Raw genomic sequence first — 21063 nt, 5'->3', positions numbered from 1 at the left:
ACAAAGGGCTTACAGTTTAATAACTATGGGTTGGATCCTACTCTCATTAACAGTCAATCACAAAATATCCATTAACTTGAAAAGCAGCAGGAACAAGCTCTAATTTTCCATCTGTGCTGAGTACATTAAAATTATTTTAAGCCTTAGCTGAAATTTTTAATAATTGCAGGCGATAGTTATTTTGTATAATGTACATCATATAAAATAATGAAAATGGAATTCTCTCAGTGGCTACTACTCAAATATATGTTATATCACTCTTTATAAAATATGAAAGGCCTGATCTCTCACCCTCCTTATATGGACAGAACAACAACAAAAAAATTCTAAACACTAATTTTCATAACAGAGCTCTGACCAGACTTCAAGGGGAAGATCAATTTACATGAGCAGTGAGCTGTTTAAAAAACAGACCAGAACATGTGAGTTATTGAATTATGCATGATATCACTTCTAAACTCACATAAAATTCAAATGAAACCACATCATTTTAAAAACTAGGAAAAATGTTTAAAGATAACCTAAGCAAATTCACTTCTTATTTCCCAGACTAAACCCAGAAAGGAGCATTAGATTCTGTAATTTGCAAGTCTCAATCCAGTCCAACCCTGCATTACACTAACCCCATCCTCAGGGGACATAGGTGTTTATGCACCACAATGCCACACGTGCTCAGTGTCTTGGGCCAATTAATGCATTAGTGGTGCCAGGATAAATCCTGGCAAGCAAACCACACACTGTGCTGTGAGATGAAACTCCTTTTCCAGATTCACTTTCGGTCTACCCTGGCCCAATACTCCTTCTCTGTCTCCAGCCTAGTAAACAGTTTGACTCTTCCCACCAGGAGGGTGACCTACCAGGTTCACAGCTCAGAAAGAGTAGTCTCAGTTCCGCATCAGGCGACTGATTCAGCCTATCCAGAGGTTACATCCCACGAGTTCACAGAAAGGCAGACCCCGCAACCAACACACCTCAGTGCCAGGAAAACAAAAAGGTCCTTTCCGAGACCTCCACAAATGGCAAAAAAACATTATGAAATTCAAACATAGTCACCACCTTAATACAGGGCTGCAGGGAATGTTTCAAAAGCATGCCTATGAATCCTTACAGAGCAATACAGAACTGCAACAGGCTTTTGGATGAACACTTGCAGTGCACACTTGCAGTGAAAGAAATAACACTATTAAGGGCCCAAGGCTGTTTGGATACATCCTAGGCTACTCCTTGGGCAGACCCTGAATGCTGGAATAAGCAGCCAGCCAGAGAGCCAGTGTAGCAGTGCCTGTCTCATCCATCATAGCAGTTACACAGAGGCTGGCTGTGGACGACCACACTTGTTTTTCTCATTATGAGCACCTCATACTCACCAGGCACAGTCCTTACTTGGGCTACTTTTTTTTGCCCCTCTGCCCTCTCCCCACCCCGCCTTTTTTCTTCTTTTTTTTTTTTTTTTCCTTCCTTCTTTAAGTGTTTTGCAACCCAAAAGCTTGCTCGGGGACTTTCCATGCCTTGATACAAGTATCATTGGAACCATAAGCACCGATATTTTAATATCAAGATTCCTGAAGAAACTGTTCTTAGTAACTGGTCAATCATTTCCCAGTAAAGCAATGTTTCATCAGCAAATCTTGATTTGCTGACAGAGAGCTATTTGCAGACACATACTGGTCATGATGAATTTTCACCAGGTCTGAGGCAGGACTCGGAGGGAATCTGGCCAAGTTTTCTCCCTGCTCGCCTGGCCACCTGTGCGGGAACGCAGCCTCACAAGCTCTGCTTCACCCGCATGGGTCCACCATATGGCATGGGGACATTAGCACTTCTGCAGCTTCTGTGCTCCCTCCCACGCATCCCTGAGTTGTAGCTATTCAGCAGAAAAAACTACAAGAGTCTCCACCTGAACTGCACTCTCAAAAGCTACTTGCCTTGAAAACTTAAATACTAAAAGCCTCACTAGAGCCTGGTCTCCCTCATGGGAAGCACAGAAACCCTGGGAGACTCTGGCTGAGCCCAGAATCCAGGGCAGCCCAGGACTCCCAGCATTTCCAGTTTTCTGGGAGAACAGTCACAGGTCTGATAGCAACTGCCACCCTACAGCCTCCGCAACCCAGGGACCAGCTGAGTCCTACTAAATGAAACCACTCCACTCCCATTTTATTTGGGGAATGGGGAAGAGGGGGAACATTCAGGAATTTTTCTTTGGCAGAAAACTTAAAAAAAAAAAACAAACCCCAAAGTGTAGTTCCCACACAAACTTGGAATGCAACCTTCTCTGAAACACTGACATTCCCACTGCCCAGGAGTCCCATGTTTCAGCCCCCTCTCTGTGCAACAAGCACCTGAAGAAAACACCATCCGCTATTCAGGTAACAGCATACACAGCTCTGCAATCCTCATCACTTTTGCTGATTGCCTTTGAGAAGGCAATCGGTAAGAGCAGCTTTTTGTAATCGTATGTATTGTTCCATACTGACTTTCCTATTTTCTGTTAAAAAAAGACAATTCTCTTTATTGTAACATTTGTTCCTGGGGCCTGCATATAACTTTTATCTCCCAAAGGTGCAGATTATATTACCCTGTTATCCAAACCCAACTACACACAATGACTAGAGCAGTATTCAATGTAATCACTAGCAATAGTATTAGAAATTCATGTTCTTTTAATAAAATGTAAAGGTTTCCTTTCATGCAGACGGCATTTCATATTCTAAATTGATGATGATGTTCATAAACCATTCATGATAAACACCTCCTGAAATTAAAATCCTTGATTCACAGGTCAGATGTAGCTTGGAACAAGACAGTATTTCCTCATTCTTCTGACTGTAAAACCTCTTCACCAAGTCTGTTCTCCCATTTCCCTCAAATCCCACTAAAACTTTTCCTTCACTGTTGCAGTGGCTATCACAAAATGAATCTACCCCACCCGCCCCAAAACCAATCAACACATATACTTATGAGTCGTATTTCTGTAGATTGCTTCTCTTATATTGCCTGTTCTGTTCTTTGTCATGCATCTGTTTATGAACATCCCTGGTTAGGTTACCCTGAATTTAGATTATTCTGCTTAACAGGGACTGTACTGAAAAGTTTTTCATATCTCAGTATTTTTTTAATCCCTATTTAGACAGATTAAAACTATCCTGGTTTTAGCTGCCCTACACTCACTAGAACAGATTTAAAAAAAAACTCTGGGCAGTTCAGAGGCATTTAGACCTTTAAACTCCAATAAGCCTAATGACAGAGCTATGGCAGTCTGCAGAAACTAAATAAAAGCAGAAGCAGCAACAACCGGCACTCGAAATAATCAACCTTGCCTCTTAGTATGAGAGGGAAATAAATCCTTCTTCTCCTATGCTCCCCACACACATCTGATAGGCAGAAGAGCCTGCCCAGTGGCACCCCTGCAGCAGTGTGGCTATCTCCTCTTCTCCAAAAGACCAGAAAGCTTTTGGTCTATGAGTTAGGGATCCTAGGCAGATGTAGAGTTCCAAAGGACTGCTAATTTTACCAGTAACCTAGCAAAAACAGGGTGGAAGATAGTGAAACTCAAGTTTTATGGGGCTAGCAGATGCGTTCTGTCAAAATCTAGCTGTGATTGTTGCTTGCTGCCAGGACTGAATACTTAACCTTTGCCATGTCCCAGAGCAGAGGAGGCAGAAAACAAGGCAAGACGTCATGCCCTGGCAGCTATGTTTCACAGCATGTTGCACGAGCCAGTTCTGTGATCCTGATGAGCAGCCAGCGATCTGCATGAGCTGAGACATGGGCATGCAATTGCTCTGGCCCTATCAAAGCTAACTGATGGCAGAGGGATGCAGCAAGCTGCTGGTGACCCTTAAGAGGAGTCACCAGACACAGTGACCCTCAAACTGAAAGTGGTAACTTCAGCATATGTAATTCAAAGTCCCTTGCCCCAGCTGGCTGGTAGGAATGTTTTTTTCCGAGGACAGTTAAGACAGTTGAAGTAAATGGAGTGTGTGTGTGAGGCCAGGGACCATGTGTCAATGTTTGTTTACTCCATGTTTGAAGTTCCTTATTTGAGAGTAAAGTCACCTCCGTTTTGTTGTAAAATAATCAGACTAAGACATGGCCAGAGTTGATATTTGATCACTATGCTTTCACACAGCTCTTAGCATGGTAAATCCAGGTACCATTATCTAACAGATTTAGCATTTGTGGATAGCAGGCTTCCTAAGGAGCTACCCTGGTGTTAAAAAGGAATAAATAGCATAGTGAACAATGGTTTAATACCAGGCAAACTAAACAGGCCGAACTGTTGAAGTGGACAGGGGAACTTTGCTGTGGTTGCTGTTTTGTTCACGCACACTCTACTTTGGTTCTTATCTTTAAAGTCCATCATGTTCCTTTCATCAATCAAAATTAACCAATGTTATTTCATTATCTACCCATACACAGACCTCCTACCAGCAGAGCCACTAGGTAGGTCTAACTCTCTGATACCAAGCTCACTATGCTCCTCTCTACAAGAAATCCATGCGATTTTTTTCCTAGCATAAAGAATACCAGAAAAAGAGAAGGCAGGCTTCCTAGGCTGGGGCTAATTAGAAATACTTTCTGAGATGCAGGACTTTGTAGTGTCTCAATTGCAGATACAAGAATTGGAGGGTGAAAGCAGTTCTTTGTGAAAGCTAATTAAATGCTTGGTCATTCTGCTAAAGCTTCCTTTGAGAACACAAATTAATATCGTTTACAATGTTGCCTACTAAAAGCTGTGGTGAAGGCAACCAGTTCATTTCACATAAAGCACCAAACTGCCATTGGATGGCAACTGTTACTACTAACTTAGTCCTGACTTGAAACAGATCTTGGATGCAATGAGCTCTGTGTGTCATCTAGCTGTGCCCTGACCCACCGAGCATCCCTGGGATGTACAGCTGCTGCTCCGGTCCCTCCAAAGAGAGCCAGAGCCTCTGCCACATAGCACCAAGGCTGGCACCTTGAGGCAGAGAACAAAGAGCAGAGACATGGCTCACCTGCCTGAAATGCATTGTGCACAGCAGTGCAGGGCCAAACCAGCACCTGAGCATGGGAAATTTGTAAAGTAGGGCCCCAAAAACTGATGGCTGTGAAGAACATGATCTTATTTACACAATCCAAGCCTGTCAGTAAGAGCTAAATCTTATCCTCACTGGTAGATTGGGTCAGCTGGGTGAGTTGAAACCCCATTTCTAGCCTTTTGCACTGCCATGAAGGATTGGAGGAGGAAGTGTGCCTTCCAGTAGTTACCAGAGCTGAGTTACTTCATGCTCAGCTGAGTTACCTGCCATCAAGACTCGGCTAATGCCTGACCTGAACACCCTTCACAGCATTGGAACAAGCACAGCTACAGAGCACCCAGGATCTAAACAGTATGTAAATACATATCCATGCTAAAATCAGGTGTGCGGCTTTCCATTCCCATTTGCCTGTGAGAATACAGCTCCGAGAAAGAGTAAGGCAAGTCAGCACTGGGGGAAAAAGAAAAGAAGTGCCAAGATATTTTTGAAATTTGGCAGAGAGGAATTGAAGTTTCTGAATTGAGGATGTTCCTCCTGCTTGAAAGGTAAGGGGTTTAAAGAATGATGAAATTTGCATTCTTATCTTCATCCCTTTCACTTTCTCCAAACAGTTCTAGGCATATAGATACAGAATACAACTGCCAATGGGAGCCAGGAGTCTGAATATTTTATACAAAAGGCAGCAAAAGAATTAGCCTTTCCTACAGTTAATCAGAAGTGAAACGCACTGTCTTATCCCAAGGCTTACCTTGGTTGAAATCTCACAACTGCTTCCTGGCATCTGAAAGCCATGTTCTGTGCATAGTCATTAGCTGAGGAGCCAGCCTTCCCCTGCCACTCTGAGGGGCCCGGCAATGTGCTTTCCAGCTCCTGCACAAAGAAAAAAAAAAAATTGAATGCCCTGTCAGTACCGATCAGGCTTAGCTGAATATTCTGCTTTCAGAAAAAAAGAGCACCATGAGACCAGATGCTGATTGTGATTCTTCATTATTTTTTCGTAGTAATCTGGAAACAACTGGAAAGCACAGACTAGAAAAGGTTCTAAACAAAGTAGTATCTACTTTCACTGTAAAACATTTTTTGAAGCCAAGGCAGACTGTAACCCGTTTTCTGTTTATTAGTTAGACAACAGCTGTCAGTTTCTGAGCTAAGAGGTGCTATACACAGAGTTCAATTTTTTTTTGCTTATATATATATTCACATTTCATTTGAAATTATTTACTCACATGTCAGTAATATTTTATTATTTGGGAATCATCAGAAAAATTTTGGCTGACAAAAGCAAACACAGTTCACTTAAGATTTGCAAGGTGTAACCAGCTTCCTTTTTCCTTTTGCTCTTTCCCTTCCCTAGCATATGCATAGCTTTATGAATAGAGTATTGCTGCAGGAGGAGTGAAGGGCAGTGAGGAAAAAAAGTGACATCAGCCAACCTGCCACACAGAAAATAAAACAGCCAATTTAGTCCAACAAATTGAGGAAGGGAGTAGGAATTAGAAAGGTATACATTTTACTCCAAGCTTTCAAAAACCAGTTGGAGGGCTGTGGCAAGATGTGTTCAGCACATCTTAACTTCCTTACCTATAAAATGGGTTATAATATTTCCCTTGCATTGCAAAGGGGTGAGTTAATGAAGTTCTTTGAAAATGCGATAAGCAAAGTGGGGGGGTTTCCTACTTCTTTATTAGCTTTTATCATCCAGTATTTTATTCTAATAGTTTACAAAATTAAAATACAATGTGCTTTGCAAAACAATAGCGTTCACTTCCCCTGGTAAAGCAATGTCTCTGATTTTGCTCCAGTTTCAAAGCTTAGTTGGAAGCATGGGAGTCAGAAGTTTGGATAGGACTGTTCAGATGGGAGCTTGGAGGGCTGAGGTCATTTAGAAAAACAGTGGCTGCTTTTACTTCCTTCTTAATCTGTTCCATCTTTACAGATTATGAATGAAGCTTGTTTAGAGATACATTGTATTTAAACAAAACTAAATTATACTTCTATAAAATTGTCAACTTTATTAGAGTTTTAAATTTAAGGAAGTTGCCCAAATGGTCCTCTCTCAGGAGAAGTATTCAGTGCCCACCTTTCAAAATTAATGATGAAGGACTAAGGGATCTTGTAAAAAAAAAAAAAAAAACCCGAAACCCAAAGAACTGGCAAAAATCAATAAAAAGTCTGATCACTGGCATATTTTACTTCCTCTCCATGACGACATTTTAACTATAGGATGTTTGTTGGATAAGTGAACGTTAATTCCTCCTACTTAGTCTATGAGATGAGTATAAAAAGACTTTTGAAATCTATCTCTAGAAAGAGGCAGCTGTCACCATCGTGATGGAAGGTACTCGGGAGGCAGCAGCCATGCGCTAACTCTAATGCACACATCTGTCTGTGGAGTATGTCCACACTGCATTTATGAAGTGTAGACTTGCCCTGGGGCTGAAAGTACCTTCCCTGCACGTCGAAGAGACCTGTGCTAACATTAAATTAGTTTGCTTTGGTATCAGTCACTGCAGTAGAACTGACCAAGCAGAGGTTACTCGAGCTTTCCAACCATATTTACTACCCAAAAGGGGCAAATTTCCAAAACAGACCTCCAAAACAGAGCCTGTCTTTTTCTCAGACTAGACGTTATGAAGCTCTGGTGATGTCAGGGCAAAAGGAGTGAAAGCTTCACTCAACTGACTAACATTACTCGTGCTTTATTTACTCTTTGTCTCCTTCAGAGCCTTCTAGGACAGATGTCTCCCCCTCTCCCCATGTCTCCCTAATATAGTTTAGCACTGAATGAATGATATTTTATCCAAAAATGGTAATAACAATTCGGGTTACAAATGGACAGCAGTTTTTTGCAGCTGTTCTAGTTTTTCCATTACTATCTTAACATTATTTTCCCCTAGTTATATAAAAATGATCATATGCTCTTGGGGACTAAACAGGTCAACACAACAGTTTTTGTTAAAGTTCAAGGTAGAAGTGGATTGAACCAGTTCAGCTTATTTTATTTGCCCAGAAATCTTCAGTGGTTTGATGGTCTCCAGGTAGAACAGGCATTTTCCTCATTTGTGCTTAGAATCTCTTGTAAGGACTGGATTACGTTTTGCTAGGTATTGGGCAGGAAGTAGAAAGAATAACACTATATTCTCTAAAAAGTGTAACTTCTATATTGGCAACAGCAAAGCTGGAAGAAAGAATTTTGCATCATCACTGTGATGAATACTGAAAATATTCTTTCTCAAAGAGATTTAATAACAGAGACACATAGGAAGGCTACAAATCAGATCTCAGAAAAACCTCTGGAACTGAAGCTGGGAATTTGTATTGTTTGTAAATCTGAGGGATGTAGACTGGGGGGATAGAGGGCAGAGGTCAGGACACTGGAGTTCAGGAGATGACTTTCTTACAACCATAGGAGCATCATTAGGGGAGATTTCTAGTCAGGACTTGAATCCTAGCTTTTTATGCCATCACATGACAATATGGAGTTTCAGGATACAATAAAATACTGAAAGAATCAACAGCCATTGACTTATACCAGTGGAAGACCTTGTCTAGAGTTCTTGCAACGGCCTCAACATTTACGCTTAGATGTGCTTAGCTTCAGAAGTTGACCACAAAAGCTGTTAATACAGGTAAAAAGAAAACTTTGGGTGCTATGTAAATGAGTGAAACAAGCGCGTTTCAAGTTAAGCAAGCATATTTATGGCTGAAGCCTTCTCGGTGTTGTACTATTTAAGTTAATCAGTCAAAGAAAGTCAGTCCAGTTAAGGTGCAACACCAAACCTGCATTAAAGCGGTAAACTTGCTTCAACAGAAGCCTCTTCTGCAAGAAATACCCGTCTCCAATATCAGCAGAGAGAACACGGCAATTCAAGATGTCTTCTGCTAGATGAAAGGGAAAGCTGAGGACCAGAATATAAGCTGGTAATAAGCGCTCACTTGCAGGCTTGATGTTTGAAGGCTTGGGTGGTTTTTTGATTGTTTTTTCTTTTTTACTTTTTTTTTTCTTTGTTGTTGTTGTTGTTCATAAGTTATGTCATTAGGATGTTAAAGAATAACCCTAGGGAAACACCCTTGATGGAACCTCTGTTTCTTAAGAGCAATTAAATCCATTCCTGATGCGTCAAAGGCATCCAACAGTATAGTGCCATATTCTATTGTATTTTTGTTTCTTCTTCACTATGGGGAGTGAAGCTTCTACAATGAAGCTGCATCTGGTAAGCAGTCTGTGAAGAGGGAATTCTCCAGGCATTGCTGAAAAGACTCAGTGCTGCATAATCACTACCATGATATTTGCTTTATACACAAAATAATACGCAGGTTTGGAAGCAGCCAAAAATTACCATCATGGATACACATGTTGAGATAAATCAGCTTCTGTTTCACAAGCTAAATTTTTTTAAAAATATATTAAAAAAATTTAAAAAATCACAGCACGTCATAACCCATCTCTGTCAGAGCATCTGAATTACAGTACAGGCATACAAACCTTTGCCGTGTTTACGCAGCAGCTTAATCTGCTCTTGAACTCCAGAAAGTGCCTTGCATCTTTCACATGCTTTATCCAACACACAAACACTTCTGTCTCTCTTCAAATGCAAGCACTGTGCAAATATTGTACCAGCATTTGGGATCACAGCCCTAGCATACCTCATGGTGCTGTGTCAATATAGAAAATAGCCAGGACCAAAGTCCTGAGCAGAAGTGCCTCCTACCCCTCTTGAAAATGCCAGTCCATACAAGAAAAATAAGCAGGTGCATTTACTGGACAGTGAATTGAACAGATTTAATCCACGATGGGAGGTATGGTTTAAACATAGACAGAGTATACCTAAAAACTGAAGCGGAACTTGCGGACTGCCTGACACGTTCATGTGTTTGTGTAGCTAATGTGTTAACATCGTCTCTGGGGTTTTTTTATTCCAGTGCATTTAAACCCCCATTTTGTTGTCAAATTACCAGAAGTTCTTTGAAATCCATGCAATTTGCTCACTTAATTTATATGCAAAATACAAAATTTCACACAGCAGTTTTCAGCATTCCCATCTCTAGGCATTGATTGTCAAGCTACCATTTGATTTTTATAGTCATTTACCTTAATAATACGACTTTAAAACTGTTACTCTCTCTACCTATTAGCTAGCATGTTTAGTGTCATTTTATGTCTCAGTATCAATAAGGAATTTGAGCATGACTCATTTAATAATCTATATTCATGACTGTGCATCAAAGGTGAGTGACAGGAGAAAGGATTAGGCAAGGAAAGCAGACTTTCCATTCCTCACCATCTGTTCTCACACTGACTCCTGGGAGTATGTTCTGAGTATATGCTTCCTCACCTCTTGAAGTCAAATAAATCCTAATTAATTTTATTTTCTATGGATTAACATTGCAGAATTGCTAAAGAAGCTCATGAAACCATAGGAAAGATGAAACCAAGTAGCTGGAGTACAGCAGTGTAATCACGTTCCAGCAGCCTGCCTCTCTTCCCATACTTTGGAAAGGTTACAGCTGCCCCCATACCCAGCTCCTGCCCCCAAACAGATAACTGCATGCAATATCCAAGGTACAGCTTTACTCTAGTGACATTTTCTCAGCTGGTAAGTGGTCAAGTGAAGTCACTTAGTACTGCACTTTTATTAGACTTGGTCCTGTTAATCATCACTGTAAATTTAATAACCTTTTCTTCATCAAGACCTAGAGTACATGACCACAGTACTACACTTTTTTCAAAAATATCAGAGGCACAGGAATCACACTTCAGCAGACTGGAAGCCCTGTGAAGCTCAAAATCCCCAAGTTGGCCATCTTTCCTCTACTTGAACACAGAGGTCTGTTCCCTCTCACTGACCTTTCTACAATGGAAATCCCCTGGATTCTCACTAGTAGAAAGGCACACAAAATTGGTTCCCATCCAAACAGACTTTAATCCTTCCAACACATGCAGCAAACTTATTTATCTCCCAATAGCCTATTCTGATTTTAAAGGGACAATTTTCTAAAAAAGCAACTCATGGGCTTATAACACATAGGAGCGAGTAGCAAACATTTCCTTGGCTTATCAGAGCAACACCTTTAAAAGAGATACTGTCACTGCAATATTGTCACTGTTTCTTTCTGATGCCACAGAAAAGTCAGGCTGGGGAAGTGAGGAGACTGTTGAAAAAGCACTCTATCAATAAACTCAGGAAAATGAGGATGAACAGTTTAATCACCATGTGCAGTGCATCACACTTTTCTTTCATAAATACATGTACTCAGATATTGCTGTTTGTCAGCTCAACATCAGCTGCTTCTAAGTACATCATTTACCTCATTGAGTGGCTTGGTGGCAAGGTGTTTCACAAAAGGAAGGTATATGCAGTCGCACAGTGTTTCAAAGCATCAGTCTGGCCCACTTTTCCAGATAGTAACAACCTGCCATATACATACAAACAACAGCTACTAAAAACAACACAGCAGCACTTTGCTTCCAGCTTCAAGATGGAGAGAAGCAGTTGCTACCAGTTCACGACTAGGGCTGCTAACACAGACAGCTGCAATAGAGTTTGGAAGGTCATAACACATCACGGATCCCAATGAGAACCCACACACAGAAACAAACCCTTCACAGAGCTTTTCTGCAAGCAGAGCTTTGTTTTTCATAGGCATCTTTAACAAAGCCAGGAGCCAGATGATGCTTCTTTAAGAACAAAAGCCCCTGAGGTAGCTGAAGACGCAGCAAGGCAAGCACTCAGGGTCAAGGAGCATGCACATCCTTACTAAGGAGAATGAAGGCTATGCAAAATGAAGGGCCTGGCAGATGCTTTCTCCAAAACAGCTTCCTTCTGCAAACCGTTCCAAGAGGCAAACTCTTTCCTATACAGCAAGCACCACTGAACTCAGTGTAGATATACGATATCCACTGAAAAGTCTTTCACAGTATTAGGATACAGTTCCCTCTGTGAATGAGTGGAGTTCCTGTTTCGGAGGGATGTTTGCTTTGTGTTTATGTTTTATATTACAGTCTACACTAGCTCTTGTCCCTTAAGTACTCCCATCAAACCAAAGGTGAGATAATATAGTGCCTACACATCTTACTGCTTCCAGTATGCCAGAGATGGGAGCAATGGGTAGTGTGAGGGCCCAGGACCACTTTTGTCTTTCCTAATTCAAGCCCTTGAGCCATGTGACAATTATCTGCCTGATGCTGTTTTTCCTTCCAGAGGCTGCATATCTAAGTTCCACCAGTATTTTATGGAAGTCTAATTATATACTCGAAAAGTTTCCCATGAAAGAATATCAACATTTTCAGTTAACCACTTCAGGCCATGTCAAATACCATAGAGGAGCAAATCTGTGCTGTGTTAGCTTTCTTTGGGTGAGAGGTACAGGCACAACATCCACAGGGAGCAGGCAGACAGGAGACGTGGAAATAGCTGAAAGAGCAACAGATGATCTGATCTATGAGACAGATCTTGCCCTGTTTATGACTTCTTCGTGACTCCTCTTCCTGATACGCCTCCGCTGGCTCTTCACAGGGCAAAATTTCCTATCATTTTTCTTATCTGCTGATAAACATGCACACCTCATCTCCCTGCAGCCTAAATAACATTTCCTAGTAACGCAATACAGTTACAAAAAAATCAGCAGTTATTACTTCATCTCAGGGATGAACTCCAGCAAAAACATGCAAGAAGATTAGGGCAAGAGTTGACTTTGGTATTCTGAAAGAGATTATGATAATCCCACTGGGATGCCATTTGCTTTTGCTTTTTCTTCTGGGATTCAAAAGGATATTCCTCACTTAGAAGGTAAGACATGCCATCCAAAATGATGAATTCCCATTCTAAATTTGAAAAAGTGAACCAAAATCATTCCTGGTCTACGATGGGTTCAAAGCATTTCAGAAAGCGCTCTGCCAGTTTCTATCCACAAATAAGAAGAGAGGAGAGACAGAAAATAGCCAAATACATTATATATCAAAGAGGAGATGTAAATACAGACATCTCTCGGGCCTTGTGCCTACTACAGGCCAACAATCTACCAACATTAAAATCAACTGTCTTGGTTATGAGAATATTTCTAGCTGAGGGGTTAAACCTCGACCAGAGCTCTATCCCTTACACGTGAAACATGACTTGGGAGAACAGAGGTGCTTCCAGCAGCTTCTGGGAGGTGGTAACTCTGGAGTCTATATAGCAATGTACCTCCACAGACAGCAGCAGAATCTTCTTTATTTCTAGTCTTCTTTTATAGCCTTTAGAAAGGCTAAAGGCTAGAAAGGTTCTGCTCCCCTCAGCTCAACCCGGGGAAGCCTGTGGGCAAGAGCAGCGGTACCAGAATCTGCGTTGTAATAGATTTATTATTTAAAGATGAGAAAAAAACAAAGTAAGATAAAGGGAAAGTACGAAATCTCTCCATTGGCAGCCAAAATACCAGCGCAAGAGATCCTCAGTCAAATAAACAAAATGGGAAAAGTCTAATCAAGTGCTGCAACTACTAAAATTTTTATATTTGGTGCAAGCAGTCACAGGAAATCTAAAGAGAGATATTTGCACATCTTCAGCTATGCTCTCCACTCACTTCTGATAGCAGTTGCAACACACCCCTCTGTGCAATTCCCGGGCTGAAAGAAGTTGTCCATCGTTACAGGAGGGTTCCAGGACTCTAGGTCCCTGAAAATCAGGGTAGATTATTGTGGAGTCTCAGTCATGTCATGGATTACCAGGGAGTTCCACTTTGCATTTCAAAAGGTATGTTTGCTCAGACATTGTGCCATAAACCTACCCTTGGTTAAGTTTAGTTCTTTACCTGACTTTCCTCATGGCTTTTTCCATTTTCTAGCTTTGCAATAGGCTTAGGTTTTCTTAGCTTTAAGTTGCCCATTTCAGGCTTTAGAGTGTAGTCAGTTACAGCCTGCTGCTTGTGCTGCTGAGTATCTTGCAAAGGTGGCTGCCTTTCCTCTAAGACAGCAGCGTTGTCCGGATAATTTTCTTTGTTATCATCATCTCTGTAAGAAAATAAAATTGAAATGCATCAGGCAGGACTTCAGACACCTGTCAAAACATTATGAAGGAAGAACAGCAACAAGTTCTTAGCTATTCATGGCATTTTAATTTTACCAAGTTGAGTAGTCTACACACCAAACACTGCATATGTTAGTAAAATGAATCTGAGAGGCTACTGTTTATTGTCAAATCACAAGCTAAACTATTGTTAGTATTATTACACATTCAGCTGTGGAGCCATTTAAATAAGACTTTAGAGGCACTCTTTGGCTTCAGCCCTATAGTTCATATTCCCCAAATAAAATCTGAAACTGCCTTTTTCATGCAGAACACCTTGCCCCATCCAGTGATTCACACTAAGTTATAATCTCACAAAAATGTCGTCACATACAATAATTCCTCCCTATAGTCACACTTCCCTTCTGACAGTCTCTGGTTTTGAGGGCTTTTGGACAAAGTGAGGGAGGTAGACATACAAAGTAGGGTTTGAACAGCCAAAGATGCGTTTGGGTGGAAGGCATAAGTATCTTGTGCTCCCAGTTTGGAGAAAAGGTCCTCCTGTATAACAGCACATCTGGTGGTTTAAACAGACACTGTTGCTCACGGATGCTCAGCTGACCGCTGAATCTGGGACCGATATTTTCAAACCCCACCTAACCTACAGAGTGCGATGTGTCCTAGGAAGACCTCGCTAGTCTTATCCACACCCAATCAATCCAACCTTAGACTGGTCTAATGCTTTCCACTGGGAGCGTCTCCCTGGCACCATTAAGAAAGCTACTGCAATGCAGAATGCGAGGCTGCCTGCTTAGTTGGCAGGATGAGCAGACCGGCATTACTGCTCTGAAATCCCTGGCTGTTGCCTAGTTTGCAGGTGGAATTTCAGATGTTAGCTTCAGCTCGTAAAATCCTAATGGTTAGCTGAGAGATGACCTCTCTCCTGGTGTGAAACTTCCACAACCGAGGGAGTCAAGGACTATTGACTTAAACCTCCCCGAGATTTTTTTTAGAAAGCATAATTTGCTAATTCAATGTTTTCTCCTATGGATTCTGAGCTGCCAAACTCACTTTCCATCTGTGGCCCATCAGCATCCAGATGGATGCTCGCAGGGTGCCTATGGAGTTAAACACTATTGCTGCCCATGCCTTCTGCAAGTGTGCTCCAAGGCAGTTGTTATAGTTACAGGGTAGGGTGCTTTATATCCTACAGGCATTTCAAGAATGTGCAGAGTGTTGCTAATTTTAAGGTATCATCCGATTTAAAAATCTTTCTCAAAGGTTAAGTTGCATTGTCTAGCAATCAACACATACTATCATAGCTATGAGACACACATGCCTCAAGAATACTTCAGTTAAATTACAATTTGAAGGATTTTTTTTTCAGAGAAACAGTCATCAATGAGCATATCCTTGCACAGTTGCAAAACTCCACTTACTACTACCTTGTAACAGCCGCTGTACAGTAAAATTCAATGTATTAGCATCAGAGCTGCATCTGAATGGAATATGATGTGAAGTTAAGAACACAGACTATAATATATTTACTCATATAATAACAACAGTAATTAATCTTAATATTGTTTACATGAAAGTATACAAGACAAATATGCATTTCCCAGAAATACTAATAGCCTTAGCAGGTAATACCCCAGATATTCTGCATTCTTTTGAGAATAAAGGTTTCTTTCTAATGGTTTAACAGAAGCACTCTGACAGCTTTATTTCTTGCCAACAGATTTCAGACAAAATTTGCAGTAGAGTACCTGGGGCTGGAAGTGGCTGCTTGATCTTCATGTACAGAGTCTGAATCCCTGTCACACCTTGAAAATGGACACAAAATAATTGCTGATTTTCTGCCAGCTGCAGAAATTTAGCTTTTAATAACATGACAGTGCAGCCCAAAGTATAAACACATTTCTTCTTCTCACACCTTAGCTAGGGTTATTTAATGCCATAGCTGCTCCATGATAGTCTACATCTCAGAGAAAGAAGAGGATTTGAGATGTTAAGTGTACACAATTTGGTATATCATTTTCAGCCAGATGGAAATAATGATGACAAAGAATTCAGTTGCTACCATAAAAATTACAGGAAAATTACAATAAATTCTGTATTTTAATTGCTTATAGTATACTTCACATTAAAAAAAGAATTAGAAACAATTAGCTAAGTGTGTTTTTCTCTTAGACTCACAAAAATGTTAACTATAGTCGAGCAGTCATTCTTTGTGCAGCAGGAAAAAAAATCCCCAAATAAAAGTGATCGTTAGTCTTAAAAAGTGAACTAGCAGAATTTTTTAAGATACCTGAAGAATCATAATCAATTACATCCCCTTAAGTTACAAACAACAGAATTGTCATAAGGCTGCCTAATCAAAAGAGAAGTCTGGATAATATGCTAACCACTCAGTGTTGAACTCTATATTGAACAGCATGGCTGAACTTTCCGGAATGATATAACTGCAAAGCCTATGAGCAGTCTTTCTTCAAATAAACATACATATATATGCACACACTCCTAACAAATATCCATACACCCTTTCTAGGTATTATTTCTGGGGAAAAGTTGGGGCCCTCTCCTCACCCTCTGTTCATACTCACAGGGCACAGACACTAAGCAGGCCTGGGTCACTTGAAGTTTGCTGGCAGAGGAATCTCTTCATTATGGGGGAAGCAGCCTGTACTTCCACTGACTTGTTAGATTTTCAGAAGAGCTGCCCCACTTAGGACAGAGCACATTAAGCGATAAACTCATAGCTCTGCATTGCAATTTGACGGCAAGGTTTTTAATATATTCCTCTTTCCCACCAGTCTTCTGCTAGTACCTTTATCAAAAGCCAGACTGCAGCAGAAAATATTTAAAGGGACACTCAAGTGTTTACAATTCCTGAATACATCAGCATATGGATGAAAGCATCTGCTGCTCACAACTGGAACATACAACTACAGTTGCAGATCCCCCTAATCACGCAATATTCCTGCAGTGGGTGCAGTTCTCCCCACAAGGGAAAGTGGGACGACAGATGGAAGACAGGAGTTGATGCACAAAATGGACAAATTCACTGTAGAAATCTAGTTGCCTTTGCCTCTGGATGCCAATCACACCTTCCCCTCTGGTCTATCACTAATTACTGTACGGGTCTCTGACACCAGCGAGGTGTGAGGGTAGGACATACTGGGGGTATGAAGAAGGAAGCCCAGTATGAAAGGAACCAGGAACCTGGCTGGAAAACACGATGGAAAATTTCAGAGGGAGAAAAACATAGCAAGGAAATACACTGTGAGGAGACAGAGCTGGATGGACAGAGCTGCCAGCACAGACACAAGAGTAGGGTAAGATGGCACCAGGCATGCTGTGCACCATGGGCCAAGCCACAGTCAACAAAGCCCAGGGACCCTCTAAAGGGACAAACTCTGCCTCCTGCGGGTGCCACAGAAAGAGGAGGTGGGAGGAAGCAGCTCTGCTACTGGCTTCACCCACCCTCTCCTCTCACCAGTCGCCACACTTGGCAGCCTTCAGTCCTGAAAGACCATTTTGGCGACTGGGAACACTCTCTGGAGGGACGATGGATGACTAAGCATAGGTCCATCAGCCAAGTCTATGTGTGCATACTTGTGTGCACACTCCTTAACTTGGGGAAGTGCCCTGGGGGTTGCTTTCCCTAAGATGGCTGTAATAAGGTGATCTTGAGAAGTAGAGATCCTAACTTAGCATCCAGCAACTGATAAAAGTCATAAAACAAGACAGAACTTATAAACAACGTAAGTGAGCATGACAAAATGTATTCGAATAACCAGATAGCAGTAGATAGGAAAGATAAGCAATAATGAATCAGAGGAGACCGTGTCCATCATGTAATAAAAAGATTGTGAGGACGTTCAGAAGCAACACACCCTGAAATTTTTAATAGAAATTTTTCTCTTTGTAAGAATAAATATTAACCAAGAAAGCTCACTCACACAAGACAGTGCTGGAGGCTAAGACCATAGCAGGACCTTTTTAAAGATTAATCCATGATATAATGCAAATATTCATCATTAAAGCACAGAGTGGTTTTACCTTGGCTTCTTTAAGAAATGCAGTTTATGTGTTCATGCCACTTGTCTGCACATATCAACACAGACATGCAGACACTCCTCTCACAAGTAACTTGTAAATCTTGTTGTCCAACTTAAGCTATATTTAACAGATAGAGCGATATTCAAGAGTTTGATAAGTTTTGTGAAAGCTTGTGGCCATGCTGTAGAGAGAGTTCCCACAAACCCAAAAACTGGAGCAGCATCTTGCTCATTCCTAAAACATCAGAGAATACGCCAGAACAGCTTCAAGTCATAAATCCACATGGGTTGAAGCTTACATTGGGCAGGAAGTATGTCTTTTGACAAAACCAGTGATGTGAATCCTTTTCCTTCAGTGCCCAGTCTAACTACTGACTGATGGATATGCCTCTTAAAAGTAAGTACATCCACTACTGATCTTATGGCACTGGCCAGAGTCAGGGCAGAGGTGGGATCCCAGTCTAGATGGACTGCTGCTCTGACTCTATAGTACTGCCTCTGTATGTTTCTTCCAAGGATCTCTGGTTTAATGGGATTAGCTTTTTTAACTTTCTTCCATGTTCACCTTTCTATAGGAGCCATTTCAGTACAACTTGAAAACTGCTCCCTTTTGCTGACTTGACCTTTAAGATGTTCACATGAACAACTTCTCAACCAGGCTGCACGCATGGCTTGCTGGAAGCTTAGCAGCCCCAGGCACTTGCCTTGTCTGGAGAAACGTTCCTGAAACTATTGTATCACTGATTTTATATCATTCAGGAAGCCCTGATTTTGCCTTTGCCACAAGTAAAGACAGAAATTGTCAAATGAGGATGTCTAAAGTTGCATGGCAAGCTCTCTATTTATTCTGCTGAATAAAAGTAACCTATTTTCCGATATGGCCAGCACAAACAACTAGTGCTGAAATCAGTAAGAATTATGTATCCTCAGCAGTTCTCAAAAACAGGCTTTGGGGGGAGGCTCTAAACAGGATTTAGGGAAATCAACTCTGGAAACCAAGTTTGTTCATTTGGACAATGCTTTTCAGATGTCATCGTTCGCTTGCTTTGTTTTCTAAAAGTATGTTTCTACGTCTATGTTTGGGAAGATAAGATTAAAAATTAAAGCCCCTGAAACAAAACCAACAACAGCTTAAATGAGGGAGACTCACCCTTCAGGCAATGCCTGACCCAGCCCCAGCTCTGCCATGCTGCTGCCTCAGCTCCGCACAGCACGGCACCGACTGCACCCCTCTCCCTTTCCCCAGGGGCACTGCTGGCATCATGCAGTCAGCTTTTATGCCATCCTGGCCCTTGTCTTAATGGTCACATGAAGCACCACAGAGAAAGGCCATCACTTTCGGGTCCCAGAAACCTCAAGGGCGAGGCAGGCACAGGGGCCGCTCCAGGGGAATCTCTACGGGAAACAATGGATGTACTTCGGACAGAGAAAAGGGAAGGAGAAAAAGATAGGAAAAATGTACGATCTGTAGTCTGGTTATTCTTCTGCGAAGGGGGAGCATCCCAGGATTTTACAGACCACAATTCATGACTTAACTAGCAGGGACACAGGAAAATAATAAAAAATGACAACGATTTATTAGCTTCTGTTAAATCTTTCCATATCTGCCACAATCACACAAAAAGCGTGACTGAGTTAAAATATTAAATAAAGCAAGGCAATGTAAGCAAATAAAGCAAAGCCATGTAAGAGAGGGAAATTATTTGGATCCCTATGAAATGTTACTTTTCCTGTAGTGCTTTCAACAACACTTAGGGATGGCTCAGACGATTACAACTTGGCCTGCCTTCAGAATGTATCCTGTCCCCACAACACTTAGGCAAACAGCTCACTGTCCAGCTAGGGTTTTTTAAATTATGAGCATTTTAGCAGTGTAAAACTCACCTAACAGACAAACAAATCTATAAATCATTTCCTTCCTGAGAAACTGCTTGGCATGTTACTGCTGAAGAGTCTTCCCTAAAAGCTTTTGAAACAATCAAAAGGATGCAAAATAATAATGTAGAGAACATCAAAACGGAAGTGTTTTAGACTGAAATAAAACAAAGACCATTTCATTTGTAATAGTTCCTAAAGCCTTTGCCTTCCTAACTTTCTAACGTTCTCCCTTGCCCCATTCTGTTGTCTCTGTAAAACAACAATGGCAAAAAATCAACATCAATATCCTTATGATCATGATATATATGAAAGGCCTTCTGATGAGTTTATGGAATTGATGACAAAGAAATGGCGTATTTGGTACTTGGCCTGTCTAAATAATATATAGTTATTTTTTTCAAAATATTTGCAAAGATTTTTTTTTTTTCTAATAACGCTTGCAGGAAGTGCAGACCATGTGTTCTTAGAAAACTGGCATACTTGTGTTTGTCAAGATCATCAGTAACAGAAATGAGCAACATTTTCACATGAGATTTATCCTACACTGAAAATCATGCATTTAAATATGTGTGATGTGCCTCAAACATATATTCTCCCAGAAAGGTATTTCACTGCTAAATGGCCACAGAGCATGTAAAGGCAGCTGTTTCATGCAATCCTTCCCATACAGTCAATAATATACTTAGATTACAGAAAACCAAATCAAAATATATGACAGATAGCTTGGGACTTCTCACATACTACTTACATTTATTCTCTACAGTAACTAAACTCATCATTCTTATTTAAAAATAAGGACATCTTTAAAGTGTTCACTTACTCTGCTAAAGCTGTCGTGTTGAAGGAATTATCCTGAATGCTGAAACAGAAACAAGAAAACATCAGATAAGTCAGCAAGGCAGGCAGGCTCCCTGTATCCTTCTCAGTTGTAGGAACACATGCACAAACATGGCATTGCAAGGCAAGTCTCTGTGTGCTAGCTCTACATGCACGACTGTACCTTCGGCTGCTCTGCACATGCTCATAATCAAGGAACCATAGGGATTAGTCCTACAACACTCACAAAGCCCATCCAGCAGCACTTTGAATTAATACAGGGATGCAGGTTGTCTGTGAGGC

General features: G+C 41.1%; 1 protein-coding gene across 6 annotated transcripts in view; it reads right to left on the bottom strand.

Moving 5' to 3' along the window:
• The window catches only part of FAM13C (family with sequence similarity 13 member C), a 63331-nt gene extending 42505 nt beyond the window's left edge, over nt 1-20826 (bottom strand). For all 6 annotated transcript variants that reach the window (XR_012043931.1, XM_072871178.1, XM_072871177.1 and 3 more), the window contains exons 1-4: nt 20765-20826; nt 15772-15828; nt 13812-14010; nt 5770-5891 (exon numbers count right to left, since the gene is read on the bottom strand). Coding sequence is in view for 5 of the 6 variants with exons in the window: in XM_072871178.1 (XP_072727279.1) it covers nt 5770-5891; nt 13812-14010; nt 15772-15828; nt 20765-20826 (440 nt within the window). In the remaining variant the exon portion in view is untranslated. The remainder of the gene's footprint in view (nt 1-5769; nt 5892-13811; nt 14011-15771; nt 15829-20764) is intronic.
• Nucleotides 20827-21063: the final 237 nt, after the last annotated feature.

The sequence above is a fragment of the Ciconia boyciana genome, chromosome 8, assembly GCF_034638445.1.
Source record: "Ciconia boyciana chromosome 8, ASM3463844v1, whole genome shotgun sequence".
Lineage (NCBI taxonomy): Eukaryota > Metazoa > Chordata > Aves > Ciconiiformes > Ciconiidae > Ciconia > Ciconia boyciana.
The sequence above is the reverse complement of the archived record's forward strand: the minus strand, read 5'-3'. Positions and strand labels throughout refer to the sequence as shown.